At 38.3% G+C, this 14,197-nt stretch overlaps 2 protein-coding genes across 4 annotated transcripts in view; one reads left to right on the top strand and one right to left on the bottom strand.

Moving 5' to 3' along the window:
- Positions 1 to 10,100, top strand: part of apba2b (amyloid beta (A4) precursor protein-binding, family A, member 2b) — a 52,391-nt gene extending 42,291 nt beyond the window's left edge. For all 3 annotated transcript variants that reach the window (XM_015054823.1, XM_015054822.1, XM_015054824.1), the window contains 7 exons: positions 1,115 to 1,201; positions 2,571 to 2,756; positions 4,629 to 4,808; positions 7,510 to 7,722; positions 7,808 to 7,927; positions 8,100 to 8,240; positions 8,767 to 10,100. In XM_015054823.1, coding sequence (XP_014910309.1) covers positions 1,115 to 1,201; positions 2,571 to 2,756; positions 4,629 to 4,808; positions 7,510 to 7,722; positions 7,808 to 7,927; positions 8,100 to 8,240; positions 8,767 to 8,838 — 999 coding nt within the window. In that variant the 3' untranslated portion in view covers positions 8,839 to 10,100. The remainder of the gene's footprint in view (positions 1 to 1,114; positions 1,202 to 2,570; positions 2,757 to 4,628; positions 4,809 to 7,509; positions 7,723 to 7,807; positions 7,928 to 8,099; positions 8,241 to 8,766) is intronic.
- Positions 10,101 to 11,994: 1,894 nt separating this feature from the next.
- sord (sorbitol dehydrogenase) overlaps positions 11,995 to 14,197 on the bottom strand; it is a 7,672-nt gene continuing 5,469 nt past the window's right edge. The window contains exons 6-9 of the mRNA XM_015054826.1: positions 13,356 to 13,421; positions 13,087 to 13,265; positions 12,593 to 12,714; positions 11,995 to 12,450 (exon numbers count right to left, since the gene is read on the bottom strand). Of these exons, the coding sequence (XP_014910312.1) occupies positions 12,285 to 12,450; positions 12,593 to 12,714; positions 13,087 to 13,265; positions 13,356 to 13,421 (533 nt within the window). The 3' untranslated portion in view covers positions 11,995 to 12,284. The remainder of the gene's footprint in view (positions 12,451 to 12,592; positions 12,715 to 13,086; positions 13,266 to 13,355; positions 13,422 to 14,197) is intronic.

Below are 14,197 nucleotides of genomic sequence, written 5' to 3'. Positions count from 1 at the left end.
GAGAGAGAGAGAGAGAGAGAGAGAGAGAGAGAGAGAGAGAGAGAGAGAGAGACCACCCGCGGAGGGTGAGAAGGGAATTTTTTAGAGTACTTTTTTGAGGGGCAAATTGTTAATAACTACATTATCATTCCTACAAAATTAATTTAAGATTCAACAACTTGAACAGAAGTTCATGCCTCACATTCTTAATCCTGATCTGTAAATGTCCACACATGTTCAGTGTAAATGTCATGGAAAGCTGAGTAGAAAGACCTTTGAAAATCTTTTGTTCAGCAACCCACAGGCTGGAGGAAACTGATTTATACTTCTATAATAGTAATAACCCCTGTAGATACTGCATATGATCCAAAGGACATGTTGGCTTTCAGTCTCCTTTAAGCAACAGTGCTAATAACTCAACTAAAATAAAATAAGACCTCAGTTGTTTCTATACTCTTATTCAGATTTGCAAGCTCTCTATGTGTAAGCACAACCCACTTTTCCTAAAATAAAAGCAGCCTAAAGAATGAGGTTACATTTAATAGACAATTTCCCTACACCTGTTTGTAACTTTTTCTAATCTGTCCTAGTTTGTGTCCAATTTTTTTTCACTTAGAGAGGATAAAAAGAAATAAACCGGTATTGAGGGGCCACTGTCTCAAACAAACAGCTTGCCATTTTTAACACGAATGCCTAAACTTTCCTGACATTTGCTTTATTTCTTGATCACTCTTGGCTGATTTCAAATGCAAAATACAGTCGTAATTAAACCAGAGCAAATATAATTTTATTAGACTGCGGCTCACAGTGATTAGAGGGAAATGTACGCCGGCTTGTTCTGCTCTCGCTGGTGTAACAGCCAGCTGGTGAGGGCTTAGTGTTAAGCTGTTTCTAGTTTCCGCTCCAGTTCGCCATGCTGGTGCCAGGACAGATGATCTGAGTGGACATCACTGCCAAAACGCTTCCCTTTTTATCGTCACTTGCACATCACCTTTACACTCATAAACCTGTCCATCTGACAAGCAGCTCTCCAACTGGACTTGGCACCGAACATGCATGCAGACACAAACAGGGGTGTCCACAAACACCTCACACATTTCAAACCACAACTCTTTATTTTTGTATGTTCCTCTAGAACGCTGATGGAGATGCTCAGACCCTGACTGAGGTCGATCTGTTTATCTCTACCCAGAGAATCAAGGTGCTCAATGCAGACACACAAGTAAGTACTCCTGTTAAATAAAAGCATTTTTTTTTTTCTTGAAGATGCCTTTAGTCAGTTTCACATTTATGAATAAGGGAGGAGATGCTGGGATGCACAGAAGTTGAAATAGTTGGCGCTTAGCCACTGCTGCCAGCTGCATCTTATGAAACCACGGCTTCCATTTGTCTAATCTCAAGACGTCACATTGAGATTTCCCTTTTGAAATCGTGTGCAAACATCTGTCGAGCGTGCCTTTTTTGTGATATTCTAATAAATCAGTGCGTGGAAAGGTAAAAGTTACATTTGTTCTCCATATTCCTTATCTCAGTTGTTCCTAGATATATTTTTCCACTCACGTAAGACACTTTTGCACAATAGTTTTTTAGAATTATATGGAAACAGCAAATGATTCATTTGCGGTGCCTCAGCCTTTTCCTTGGTTTGGCTGTCAGATTTAAGTGTGGGCAGGCTCCTGGTAAAAAACAAAAACATAGAAAATAACGTGCTGCAATGCGGTTTCTGTCTTCCTCCCCTTTCCTATCTGTTTGCCTCTGGTTCTGGCACTTCTGCGAAATCAATTCAATCCAAAAATGTACTTATGTTCTGCAGTTGCAAGTTTTATGTGCCCTGCATCGGTGGCTCCTGATTTGGGTTCATTATTAGAACAAGTCCAAAAGTGGGCTGGAAAAACAGCATCCATTAGATTCAGATAATAAAACTGTCACAGAGTTAATGAAATGAAGAAAACTGCAGAGAACTTCAGCATGTTATTATAAAACATGAACAATTAAAACCTCCTCTGAATAAACACACATTATTTGAAGTCTTCTCCAAATCGCTATTACATTCACATTTAATGCCTCATGCAATCTACTTTACCACACAAGGCTATTATTAGGCTGAGTAAACAAATATCATTACACTATTAGAATAGGCCTAGGTTTTTTGTTTGGTTTTGTGCATGTAATATAAGATGAACCAGATAATCTAATTTAGAGCAGACTGTAATTGAGTTGTAATCTGTTTTTACAGCTTTATGAAAATCAAAAGAGGACATATTTGAATCCTGTTACCACATCTTTTTTCTCGTGAATGATGCAGCTTCAAGGAAAATCTATTAATATAACGCAATAATAATCTTTACCATATTTCTTCATAGGATGTACTGTATATTCTAGTAACTGAAGGACATGTAATCAATCTCAATTAGACACAAATGAATTACAAATGCATTTTCAACAAGGAACAACTCAAAGCATTGTTCCTAGCATTGTGCATTTATCTGCCACCAAGATGGATTCAGTATTAGCTGTCTGCCACTTTAATATTCAGGACAAAGTTTGGAAATCGAGTTTGATTTGTGATGTTTGGGTTCCCGTGCCCACAGGAAACGATGATGGACAACGCACTGCGCACCATCTCCTACATCGCTGACATCGGGAACATTGTGGTGCTGATGGCAAGGCGGCGGATGCCTCGAACGGCCTCCCAGGACTGTATCGAGACTACACCTGGAGCGCCCGAGGCGAAGAAGCAGTACAAGATGATATGTCATGTCTTTGAATCCGAGGATGTAAGTGACTAAAAAAACAAAAATCCATCCAGATTTGGGGAAATGTTCGTGTCTCCCAGGCAGTTCCTTTAAGCGTTATGTTTCTTTTACTCCAGGATGCCACTTCCATCATATTCAAATGGATTTTGCTGGGGTTTTGCTTCAAGACACGATTTGGTGTTCTTTAGCCTGAATATAGCAAACGCCATCACACTTCACTGTCAGCAGTTCAAAAACATCTCTGTGCACCTCACAATAACTGATCAGAGGAACCCACTGATTTGCATTAATAGGAACTAGCTGGGCACTTTTGATTTCTTTTAATTTATTTATTTTCACCCCACGGAGCTGCTGCCTGCCTCGTTGAAGCCGTTTCAGGAAGACTTGGCAACAGGAACAATGTTGCACCGAGGAGCCAGCAGCTCAGTTTTCACTGCCAAGTGGTATAAAGGCTGGACTCCAATCTGTCCCCTCTTCATCTAATTTTGCTGCCAGAGTTTTAATGGAAGTATTCAGCCGCTCATCCATCAGTTTAGAAACTGTTTCTGCTGTTGTGGCTTCACTGGCTGCAGCCACCATTTCCTGTTTGGGACTTTTTTTAATCTTGTTTTCTTGGGCAAAATTAATTCATCGAAGCAGCTTGGAACCTCACAGAATCTTCATTTGGTTTCTCTCTGCAAACCTAAAGGAGGCCTTGTGCTGTTTTTTTTTTTTTTTGGACACTTAAAAAATTGCTCATGTGTTAGCCAGTTTAGCTAATCAAATATATATATATATATGTAGAGAGAGAGAGAGAGAGAGAAAGAGAGTGTGTAATATATATAATTATATTATACTCAATAATTTATAAAGATTGCATACAAAAGAGTATGTAACATCTAGCCTGCGTACACACAGCTGCCTGTTCAGACATTTAAAAGTCAAGAATAAAAATACATTTAAAATCAGTCCTAACAGGAACAGGGAGCCAGTGAGTGGCTCCATGTCAGCAGCAGGAGTTTGCCCTGCAATTGGTGAGTTGTCGGTTTGATTCCCGCTTTGCCCGCCCCTGCTGTTGTGTCCTTGGGCAAGACACTTCAGCCAACTGTCCCACTGGTGTTGGTCAGAGGGCCGATGGCGCAATGTGGCGTCCTCGTTTCTGTGAGACTGACGAACAGCTGTGGCTAACCCAGTAACTTGCCATCGTGAGTGTGTGAATGTGTGCGTGAAAGGAAACGACTGATTTCAACTCTGAGGGTTGAAAATCACTATATAAGTCTGATGTCATTTAATTTCATGAATTACGACGAGCTGTATCCACTGATAAGGCAGGTTTTGTTTGTATGGAAAAAGTCTATTGTGATACTGATGAATTCATAACACAGGGGAAAGTGAGATTTTGTGGTAGAAATAAGGAATGCTCGATTCAAGAATTTGCTTTTTGAAGCAAAGAGAATTAAGAAAAAAAGGTTTGGATTTGTGTGTTGAATTCAAGGTGAAACATGAAGATGAGGTGTCTGACTTTGAGTGCTCTGTCTGTCTCGTTTGACTAACGTTTGATGGGATGTTATTGTAAATCATTTGATAATTTTAAAGAAGATCAACTTTAGGTGCATTCAATTTTCCTCTGCATTGTTTTGCATAACTGAGTCTCCTTCTAAGTAAGGAGCATTTATGAGTAAATGTCACAACTCTATGAAAACAAATAGCTTTGGACAGTAAAAATCAATTCATTTTATGTGTGAATATATTCTTGGCACACCCAACAACCAGATTTGTCACTGGACGCTCTTCTGCTTGCTGACAAACTCTTTTTTTTTTTATGTGCAATGCAGTGTGGAAAAAAAAAAAGAAATGACAAATAACAACCAAGGTTTTAAATAATGATTTTGCTTTGACTGTGTGTGTCACCAGGCTCAGCTCATTGCTCAGTCTATTGGTCAGGCGTTCAGTGTGGCCTACCAGGAGTTTTTGAGAGCCAACGGCATCAACCCAGAGGACCTGAGTCAGAAGGAGTACAGTGACATCATCAACACACAGGAAATGTACAATGATGACCTCATTCACTTCTCCAACTCTGAAAACTGCAAGGAGGTCAGTCGGCGCGAAAGACATCCGTTTTTCTCTGCAGGTGTTTTTTTATCTGTGTCAGTGCAGTAAACAGAAACAATAGAGAAATGCCTTGAGATTTTACAAAGTGCAGCACAAATCCCACTCGTGCTGCCGGGCCATTGGAGGGACACGGCACCGTTGTAGCTGTTAACTAATTTGACAGATAAAGAGGCAGATGTTACAGTAAAAATCCACTTAGAGCATGGCAGCTCTTTCTGCTGAAGCATTTCCTCTTCTGTGTCCTGGAGGCTGAAGGAGATTTAGGAGCCATGAAAAGTTTCCCCTGAAGCCTGCATTGGCACATATGCTGTGTTCGAGGCAAATGAGTAATTTGCAATGATGGTAACATTGGCATATCTTGAAGAAGTATAGCTTTGCAGCCCTCCTAAATGTGCCAAGAATAATTTATTGTCTCAGAGCTTCATGTTTATGCTGGTAGTTTCTGACAGTCAAAACACAGAACAGGAAACAGCAGAGAGCCGAACAAAGGAAAGATCGATAGACATGACATTTTTAACACATTAAAAAAATTACATAAAGCATGATTTTATTTAATCTTACCTGTATTCTCTTCATAATATTTGTATGTAGCTGCTCGATATAAACAAACATCTGTACAAGGCTTCTGCAAGAACCTCAAAATTGAAATAGTTTTAAATAGTTTTTTTTTTTTTTCATAAATAAGGGTAAGAAGGAAAGCTAAAAAGAACTAAATTAGATTAAAAAAAAATAAGTCAAACTTAAATGCAGTCAAATTAAATATTGATACAGATGATTAATTTATAAATAATGTTAACAGATATGTTAATCAATTATATTAAGACTACTTCATAAGAAAATGTAACAGGATAGTCCCCAAATAAATGTTAAAAAGCTGCTAACTTACTCTGAGAGGTAAGAGAATGTGTGTTATTTTGCAAATAGTTTTCTGTAAAACAAATTAGTTTGAACACGAATTTAATTTGCAAGGAAGTTCACATATTTTGTACTCTTGGAAGTGATTTGTAAAGGATGACAATGCTTCCAAAATGAAACAGTAAACAACAATCTAAGATCAGGAACACAGACTTTAATAAAGCAGAGGTTCTGACTGGCTTATAACCAGCAACTAAATACATCGGAGAGAGTATGTGTGAATAAATGGCAGAAGAATAAGAAAATAACAAAAGCCACAACTGACATATGATTGAAGCTAAAAAAAAAAAAAAAATGGACAAATTCCAGCAAATTAAAGAACATGATATTAACACAGTGACTGTGGTGTAAAGTGACAGTTTTTGTTCTAATACTGCCACGTCAAGGTTTAGCAGATCCAGGATGCATATGAGGGTTAGCCATGACCAGGTCTGTTTTTTTCTGGCCGCTGTAGACCATGAACACGCCACAAAAGCTGAAGTTTTGGTGATGCTCTGATCCATTTAATTAGTCAAAACAGTTTGCTGCCTGTCAGTGTTGTTTAAATCCTTTACATGTTTACTGCCTCATAAATCCCACCAGCTATCAGGTGCCACTGTTGTGAAATAATCCGTGTTATTCACCTCACCTTCTACGTGGTGTTCAGCCTTCCAAAGGCTGAACAATAAGCTGTACACTAAATTAATTTTCATTATGTTATAGATCAAGTACCCTAGAAATATATTATGTAATTTAAGCAAATAAATAAATTTAAAAAAAATACTAAATTACTAAAACTCTTAAGTAATTATCTGTAAATTCAATGAAGTTTAATAAGTCTCCTGATAGCTTGTTTGGGATGTGTATCCCCTGCAGGGGAGTAGGATAAAATGACTTCAATAGTTTTACGATAATGGAAACACCATATTGTTTAACTGGTTAACACCTAAAACTCTCCAAATATATGCATTTGCTGATATTAAGCTTTTATTATAGACATATCCAAATCGTACTAACTGCTTTCCTCCAAAAGGGGGCCTCGACTCTGCGCTGGGAATAAGTGTAAATGTGCTAAATCAATCCAAACATGAAACTCTGGTCAAAGTTACAAATCTTTTCCTCCAATTTCTACTTATATTTTCATGTGCAGTAAACTTCAAAATGCCTTTTTGCATTTATATGTTGGTGTTTTGGCTCAAGGGTCAGAAGAGAGAATCCATTTCTAAATAAATCCTCACAGACAGCAGCTTCCAGCACAATATAAACTAATCCAACAAGTTTAGGGGATTGAGGTACATCGCTGCAGTAATGTAACATTCCTATAAATCCAACGTTGTAGGGCACTGATTTGGAACCTCACCAGCAACAGTCTTATGTAACCAGAGATATTAATCCTCTGCAGAATAAAGAGTATTGCTAAATCGCTGTTTTATCATTTCAGCTCGGGGCTTTGTTGTTTTACCAAAAGCCCCGGCTCTAGTTCCTGAAAGTGAGCTTGGAAATATCAATGATCTGTTGCTGTGTACATTAATGAGTTCTTCTCCCATTTTTACATAATTTGTTGGTAAATGACGTGAAGCTGTGGTAGCTCCTGCAAATTTCTGAAGATGAGGAAAAATAAAACCCAGCAGGCAATTATCTTACTTTTGATGAGTCTGTGAACAGATATACAATTTCACATAAGTTGCTCAACTCTCTGTGAGCTTCTGTGATGTTGTTTTAATTGGCAGAGCTAAGTTTCTGCTCCCAGTGAAGCCTGAAAATTTACCAAGGAGGTGTCTTTCCACAGCTGGTGTTGGAGAAGAGTAAAGGGGAGATCTTGGGCGTGGTGATCGTGGAGTCCGGCTGGGGCTCCATTCTGCCAACTGTTATCCTGGCCAACATGATGAACGGCGGTCCAGCAGCTCGCTCTGGCAAGCTCAGCATCGGAGACCAGATCATGTCCATAAACAACACCAGTCTTGTGGGGCTGCCACTCGCCACCTGTCAGGGAATCATTAAGGTGCAAGGCACTTCTTGTTTTGTCTTAAATAAACTTCCATGAAAATAAATAAGTTTTAATTTGTGCACGTTTCTTTTGGGTAAAGGGCTTAAAGAACCAGGTCCAGGTGAAAATGAACATTGTCAGCTGCCCTCCGGTTACCACGGTTCTCATCAAGAGACCCGACTTGAAGTATCAGCTGGGTTTCAGCGTCCAGAATGGCATAGTGAGTTTTCACAATGTTTACACTTTGTTATATTATATCCCCGATAACCGGATCTGCTAATCATCTCATTTTTCATATTCGAAACAGTGTAGAAACACACCCGGTTTTGCAATTGCTCTGTTTCTGCTTCATGCGACTGCATTTTACTCACGGTGAATTTTCTGTCCTGAAGATATGCAGCCTGATGCGAGGAGGCATCGCTGAGCGAGGCGGGGTCCGTGTGGGTCACAGGATTATAGAGATCAACGGCCAGAGCGTGGTGGCCACGGCACACGAGAAGATTGTTCAGGCGCTCTCCAACTCAGTTGGCGAGGTTAAACTGATGCACCAACACAAAAACATGCAGAAAAGGATTATAACTTCCACATGCAGTTGTACAGTCACAATTGCAGCATTAGCTCAGCTGCTGCCGTGCATTTGGAAGATAATTTTCAGGATAATATCCTTTGGTAAGGGAGAGTATACAAGATATGCTCTTCTTTAATACAGAGGGCCAAAAAGGGCCACAGTTTCTAAATAAACAATTTGATAAAGTGTTTCATACGTATTTGTACTTCGGGTTTCATTTGCTACTATTTTTTATCATTCCTTTATTATAGTACATTAATGTCCATCACAGAGAATGACTTTAAACCACTGATTGCCAGTGGAGACACAAAACTACAATACCTGCTGGGTATGAATGGACGAAGAGTAAGTACAAAACGTGTTGTGGTAAATGGCTCCACTTTGTATCAAAACTCCAAATGTCCAAAATGGAGGGAAGAAGTGATTAGCGTGTAGCTAAAACATATTCTGCTGTTGCTCCAAACTCATTGCTGTTTGCCTTATCCCTCTAGATCCACATGAAGACGATGCCGGCGGCCATGTTCAGGCTTCTAACAGGACAGGAGACGCCCATGTACATATGAGCAGCTGAGATTCATGTCCACGAAGGGCAGGAAGGCGTTCATTTATCTTGCAGCGAAAACTACTAGCAGATTAGCCACCAGGAGGATGATCACGCCTCCCCCACTGATTCCTTTTTCCCAATTTTTGAACTGTTTGGGCTGAAGACTTCAATTCTTTGTCATTTCTCACTTGTCTGTGATTAACATGCAACTGCTATTTAACTACAGATTTTCTCATCCTTCTGATCCGCTGAAGAGAAAGCACGTGTGTGTGCGTGTTTATTTATTTGTCCTGTTTGTGATTCTTTTTTTTTTTTTTGTCCCTCCAGTGAAACAGCATTAACAGAGTTACTGCTTGAATGTGCCACAGTTTATTTTTTTAAATCCATATAATGCAATATAATCATCCTAAACTTTTTTTGTATGGTTCCGCTGATAATTTATTTCCCATGTAAATACACAATTTGCAAACTTTTGCGAGGGAAGGCGGCTGCCGTGGCAACAGCGGAGCCAGCATCCGCACTGTAAATATCTCCTGAGACGGAGGCAGACCACAGTGGTGGCAAAGGCACAAATACATCTGAGATATCGTATTAGTTTCCAACGAAAAGGGTGAGGATTTATGTGTTTGAGTATGCCGAGCTAATGTACTGTACGTGTGAATCAAACCAATGCTCGCAGCAGAGGTTTATGGGAGAAACGCCATATCCTGTTTAATTTCAAGGCAATACCCAAAATTCAACCAAGAAAAAAAAAAAAGTCTTTTTTAAACTACATGTACATTTCACCAACAAAAAAGTTTGAAACCACAAACATTTTGCTTTTGATATGAGGTCACATGTACGAATAATGTTGTTTTCTTGGTGCGCTCACCTCCTGTATGCTCATCTTTTGGAGTTCTGACTGAAGCTCATGCTTACTAATGAGTGGACCGTGAATGTAAATGTGCTATGTGAGCTGTCTCATTGCCATCTGCAGTATTGGAATGTCTGTACATAAAAATAAAAAATTGTCTAGTGTTGTGATCACGTTAAGGAACAAAACACACAAGTCTCTGCAAACATCCACCAGACTTTACGTTGGACTTCAGGGGAAACGAAGCGAAACAGAGAGACGTGAATCACATGCTGACAGGAAAAAAAAAAAGCTCTTGCCATGGAGTAATGGTTTATCAACGCATTGTAGTAAATTTTATCCGTATGACATTATCTGTGTGCATGCCTCGTAAAAGTAGTTTCTCATGTCATTGTGGCAGAACAATAAAATACTGGGCTGAACCTGGATTTATTCATTTATTTTATTGAATGAAATGCACTAAAGATTTCATTATTATTTTTAATTGTTATAATGATAATAATTAAATGATAACAATTGATGTTGCCAATAAACAACATACGTACAGATTCCAACAACTTTTAATACCATAAATAAAATGTGCCGCTTAGTCAAGATCTTGGGGAAAGTTGTAACCAAATCCTTCTAAAATTAAATAAAAATAATCCTAGCAAGGAGTAGTTTTGATATGTTAGAAGAGGAAAAACATTGTAATTCCAAACATATTGGCTTCCATTTGTGTCGTCAATATATTTCTGTTAAATTGACTGGGTAGGATATGCACCTAATTTATTACTAAACTGACTTCCATCAGAATATTTTTACAAAGCAGAAAAAGGTAGAAAGAACTTCCTTGTAGTGTTGTTCCAGAACTTCTTGGACAATGAAAAGGAAAGCTTAAAAAATTATAAAGTAGACCATGAGAATTAATAATAATAATAATAATAATAACTTAATAGACAGTGAATCTTTAAAATGCAAAGATACTAAGGTCAGGAGAAACACCCGAAGCAACAATAGAAAGACATAATTCTGGGATTTAACCTTCCATGAGTATCTTCAGTTAAGTTGTTGTCTTTTCATTTTACCAAGAATGTTTCTTTTGACTGGAGGTAATATCAAAAACTCCAAACCAAACACACATTTTAACTGAATGAAAACATTTTTACATCTAAATTTTTGGCTTCACTGTATGCACAAAGAAAGGACAAGGCTGTATAGCTGGAGGAAGGTTATCTGAAAACTATTAACGACACAGTTGCTGCAAAGTTAGAATAAAAGCTGTGCATTAATACATGTTAAAAAATATTACCTCCACACACACACTTTTTTTTTTTTTATCAAGTCTCAGAATTGTGGATGGATGATTTACACATTCTGTTTTCCTTCTTGATTCCCACCAGTCTTCAAGTGTTGACTTTGGTGAATTACATGTGTTCAAGTAAATAAGAGAAGTCTATATTGAATCTGTGTGTACGTTGAACTGTCCGTGAGTGCAAGCTTTTATCTTTTATTTTTTAACAAGCTTTTATTTGCCAGCTTGTTCCCTAAACACTGCAAAGTAATCATTTTTATGGTGAGTTTGTTTATAGAGCCTTCAAACAAAAGTTAGTAGGAAAAATTGTCATAAAGCAGTTTGGTTGAGGTGAGGAAGAGGACGCAGGTAGTGATGAAGACGAATATTTAATGATGAAAGTCAAAGGCACAGAACAACGGAGAACAGCACGGAGAAACAGGCATCACACGACAAGGATCCGACAAGAGAGAAGGACAACAGGTGGGTTTAAATACACACGGGGTAATCAAGGGGATGAGACACAATCAACGGGGAAGACGCAGAGACAGAGACACAGGGAGCAAACTGAACACAAAAAACTCCAAAAACAAATACACAGAAACACGATCATGACAAAAATAGGGAAAAATAAAAATATTTTACCAATTTTTAAAAATGTATAGGATCAATGAAATGAGATAGTCCTTCCATAAAAGCGACTTGTAGTTATCTTTATTTTATAATTTGTTAGTCCTAAAACACTTGCCTTTTTTTAAGTGTCTTGCTTCTTCAAATGAGAAACTTTGTACTTTTATTGTTGTACATATAAAAGGCCAGGCACAAATGGTGTGTTTATGTTCAATCTTTTTGCCTTGATTAAAAAAAAAAAAACAGATACTCTTGCAACATTAACATGTTCCTGCTGCTTTAAATTCACAGATTACAACAATTAGCAACTGCCACTTCCTGGTACTATTGTCGTCTCATCATTATTTTCTAAGCCTGTAGTGCCCCCTAATGTCAAAACAGTAGTAGTACATGTTACACAGAAAAAAGAGACATAAAACTTTTTTTTATCTCACATTTATTTTTTTAAAAAAAGGTTATTATTCTACAATAGCATATTAAATTTTGTAAATTACATGCATAGTTGTTCAGAGGTTTGAACAACTATAATTAACCAGTACCATCTGAAGATAAACATCTGATAAACAGCTTCCAGCTGTCGTCCACAGTGCTGCGATTAATGTGTCTTTCTATGAAGTTGTTTTGTTATCTTTCTGAGGCCAGAGTCCTCTTTGTGCCTGTCATGCTCAGTCGATCTCAGCAGAACACTTCGCCAATAGGGGGGGCCGGTTCAAGGGTTCTGGTCGTTTTTGTCACACTTTAACATGACCTTTATCCCAAGACCCTGACGTGTGGTCTCGAAGGCCTGCCCTGCCTGCTCCAGTGGAAAGCGGTGGGTCACAAGGGGCTTCACGTTCACTTTGCCTGATGACAACATGGCGATGGCCATCGGATAACTGCAAAAAAAAAAAAAAAAAACACATGGATGTTTGATTCTCTCTGACTCCAGCTAATAAGCTTGGACCAAAGGTGGACCGATTCTTTCTGCACTATGTATTAATATTTACAGGAGAAAAGAAGCAGTAAATATTTCCTCACGTGTTGCAGTAGCGGAAGACTCCTCTGATGTCCACTTCTCTCACAGCAGCGTTGACCAGGGGAACAGTAGTCATCTCAGCACCAAGGCCCACCAGCAACACCACGCCGCCTGAGCATGTTGCCTAACGGGAAGTTGAACTGAATTATTTTATGAACGCATTGTCACCGAAGTCATGTGGTATTTGTAGCTCAAACCTGAGCAGACAGTAGACAGTGACGAAGAGATTTCATATCATGGTTGGCTGATATATTTTCACAATTTTCAAAGGCTGACAGAAATGCCAGGTTTCTGAGTCAATTTCAATCTTAAGTTAAATGTTTTAGTTCTAATATGAAATTAAACTAGCATAAGGTCTCCACAACACAAGAAGATCAAATGAAATCTTATCAGATGGTCCATATGAGATAGTGATAATAAAGTTTGCACTATATTTTTGTCCTCCCTTCAGATATGATTGTTTTGTTGCAACTTATGGTTCCACAGGGTTATTTACATAAAGGGCAGTTTGGATGCAGCTCTCCACTCCAGTGCATTCAATTGTGATTTGAGGCTGGGTTCCCAGGATTTCCTTGACTTTCTTTGCCAGCACCTGCGCTCCATCTTCCTTTTTCACTGTCAGCTGGAAGTCTGCACCTAGCTCCTTGGCCATGGCCAGGCGCTCTGCAAACAGATCTAAACACAGCTGCGGGTGTTCAAAAGCAGTTCAGAGGATTTTCACAATTTTTTTCTGAAATTTACAGGGTCCTTTCGGGTTGTTGTTACCAGTGATGATGACTTTTGAGGCCCCCATTGCCTTGGCTACGATCAAGCTAACCAATCCAATGGGTCCTGTAGGAAAGGTAGACACATTGACGCTGCCAAGTTAACTTTCAACTTAAAACATGTCTAAATGTTTATGAGCTTTAATTTACAAGACAGCATCAAGTACAGTTACTGACCAGTGTTTTACATGCAGCATATAAAAGGTGCATGACCTTTTCTTGTTCCACTTACAAAATAAATCAGACCAAACCTTTCTTTCTTAGGTTAGTTAGGATTGCTAAAATTATTCCTGTTGCTAAATGCCACAATAATAAGAGGACTATTTAAATATTCTGACACTTTCCTAAAAATCAGAAGTTCAAATAAACAAAGATTTCTGTACTTTTAAACAATTTTGGAAATCAAAAATGATGATGTCATTTTGTTGTGGGTTTCCAGTTTGTAAATTAAAAAAAAAAAATGTTTACTCGATACTTGTGACCTGCAAAAGCCTAGTTCCTAGTTTGGTATAATATCCAGATGCCTGAATGTACTACATTCATCTGTTCAAAAAATGATATACAAGTATAAACATTACTGGGATGTCCAGCCATCGAAGGATACAGGCTCAGCCAAATCTCCATATAACTATTAAAAAGAGCTTGTGAAAGGACACCCAAAATGTAAGACCACATTTTACCATATTCTAAGAAGATGTGTGTAAATGTCTGAATCTGAAGAAGTAAAAAAAAAACTTTCAAAAAAATACATCATTCATTATTTTTGCATTTATCATATAGGAAAGGGTTAGTCTGATTTAATGCCAGACAATAAGGGAAAAGAGTTTTATTTATTTATATATA

The sequence above is a fragment of the Poecilia latipinna genome, unplaced genomic scaffold (genome assembly GCF_001443285.1).
Source record: "Poecilia latipinna isolate Pla-1442-1.1 unplaced genomic scaffold, P_latipinna-1.0 Scaffold1280, whole genome shotgun sequence".
Classification (NCBI taxonomy): domain Eukaryota; kingdom Metazoa; phylum Chordata; class Actinopteri; order Cyprinodontiformes; family Poeciliidae; genus Poecilia; species Poecilia latipinna.
This window is presented reverse-complemented; position numbering and strand designations above follow the sequence as displayed.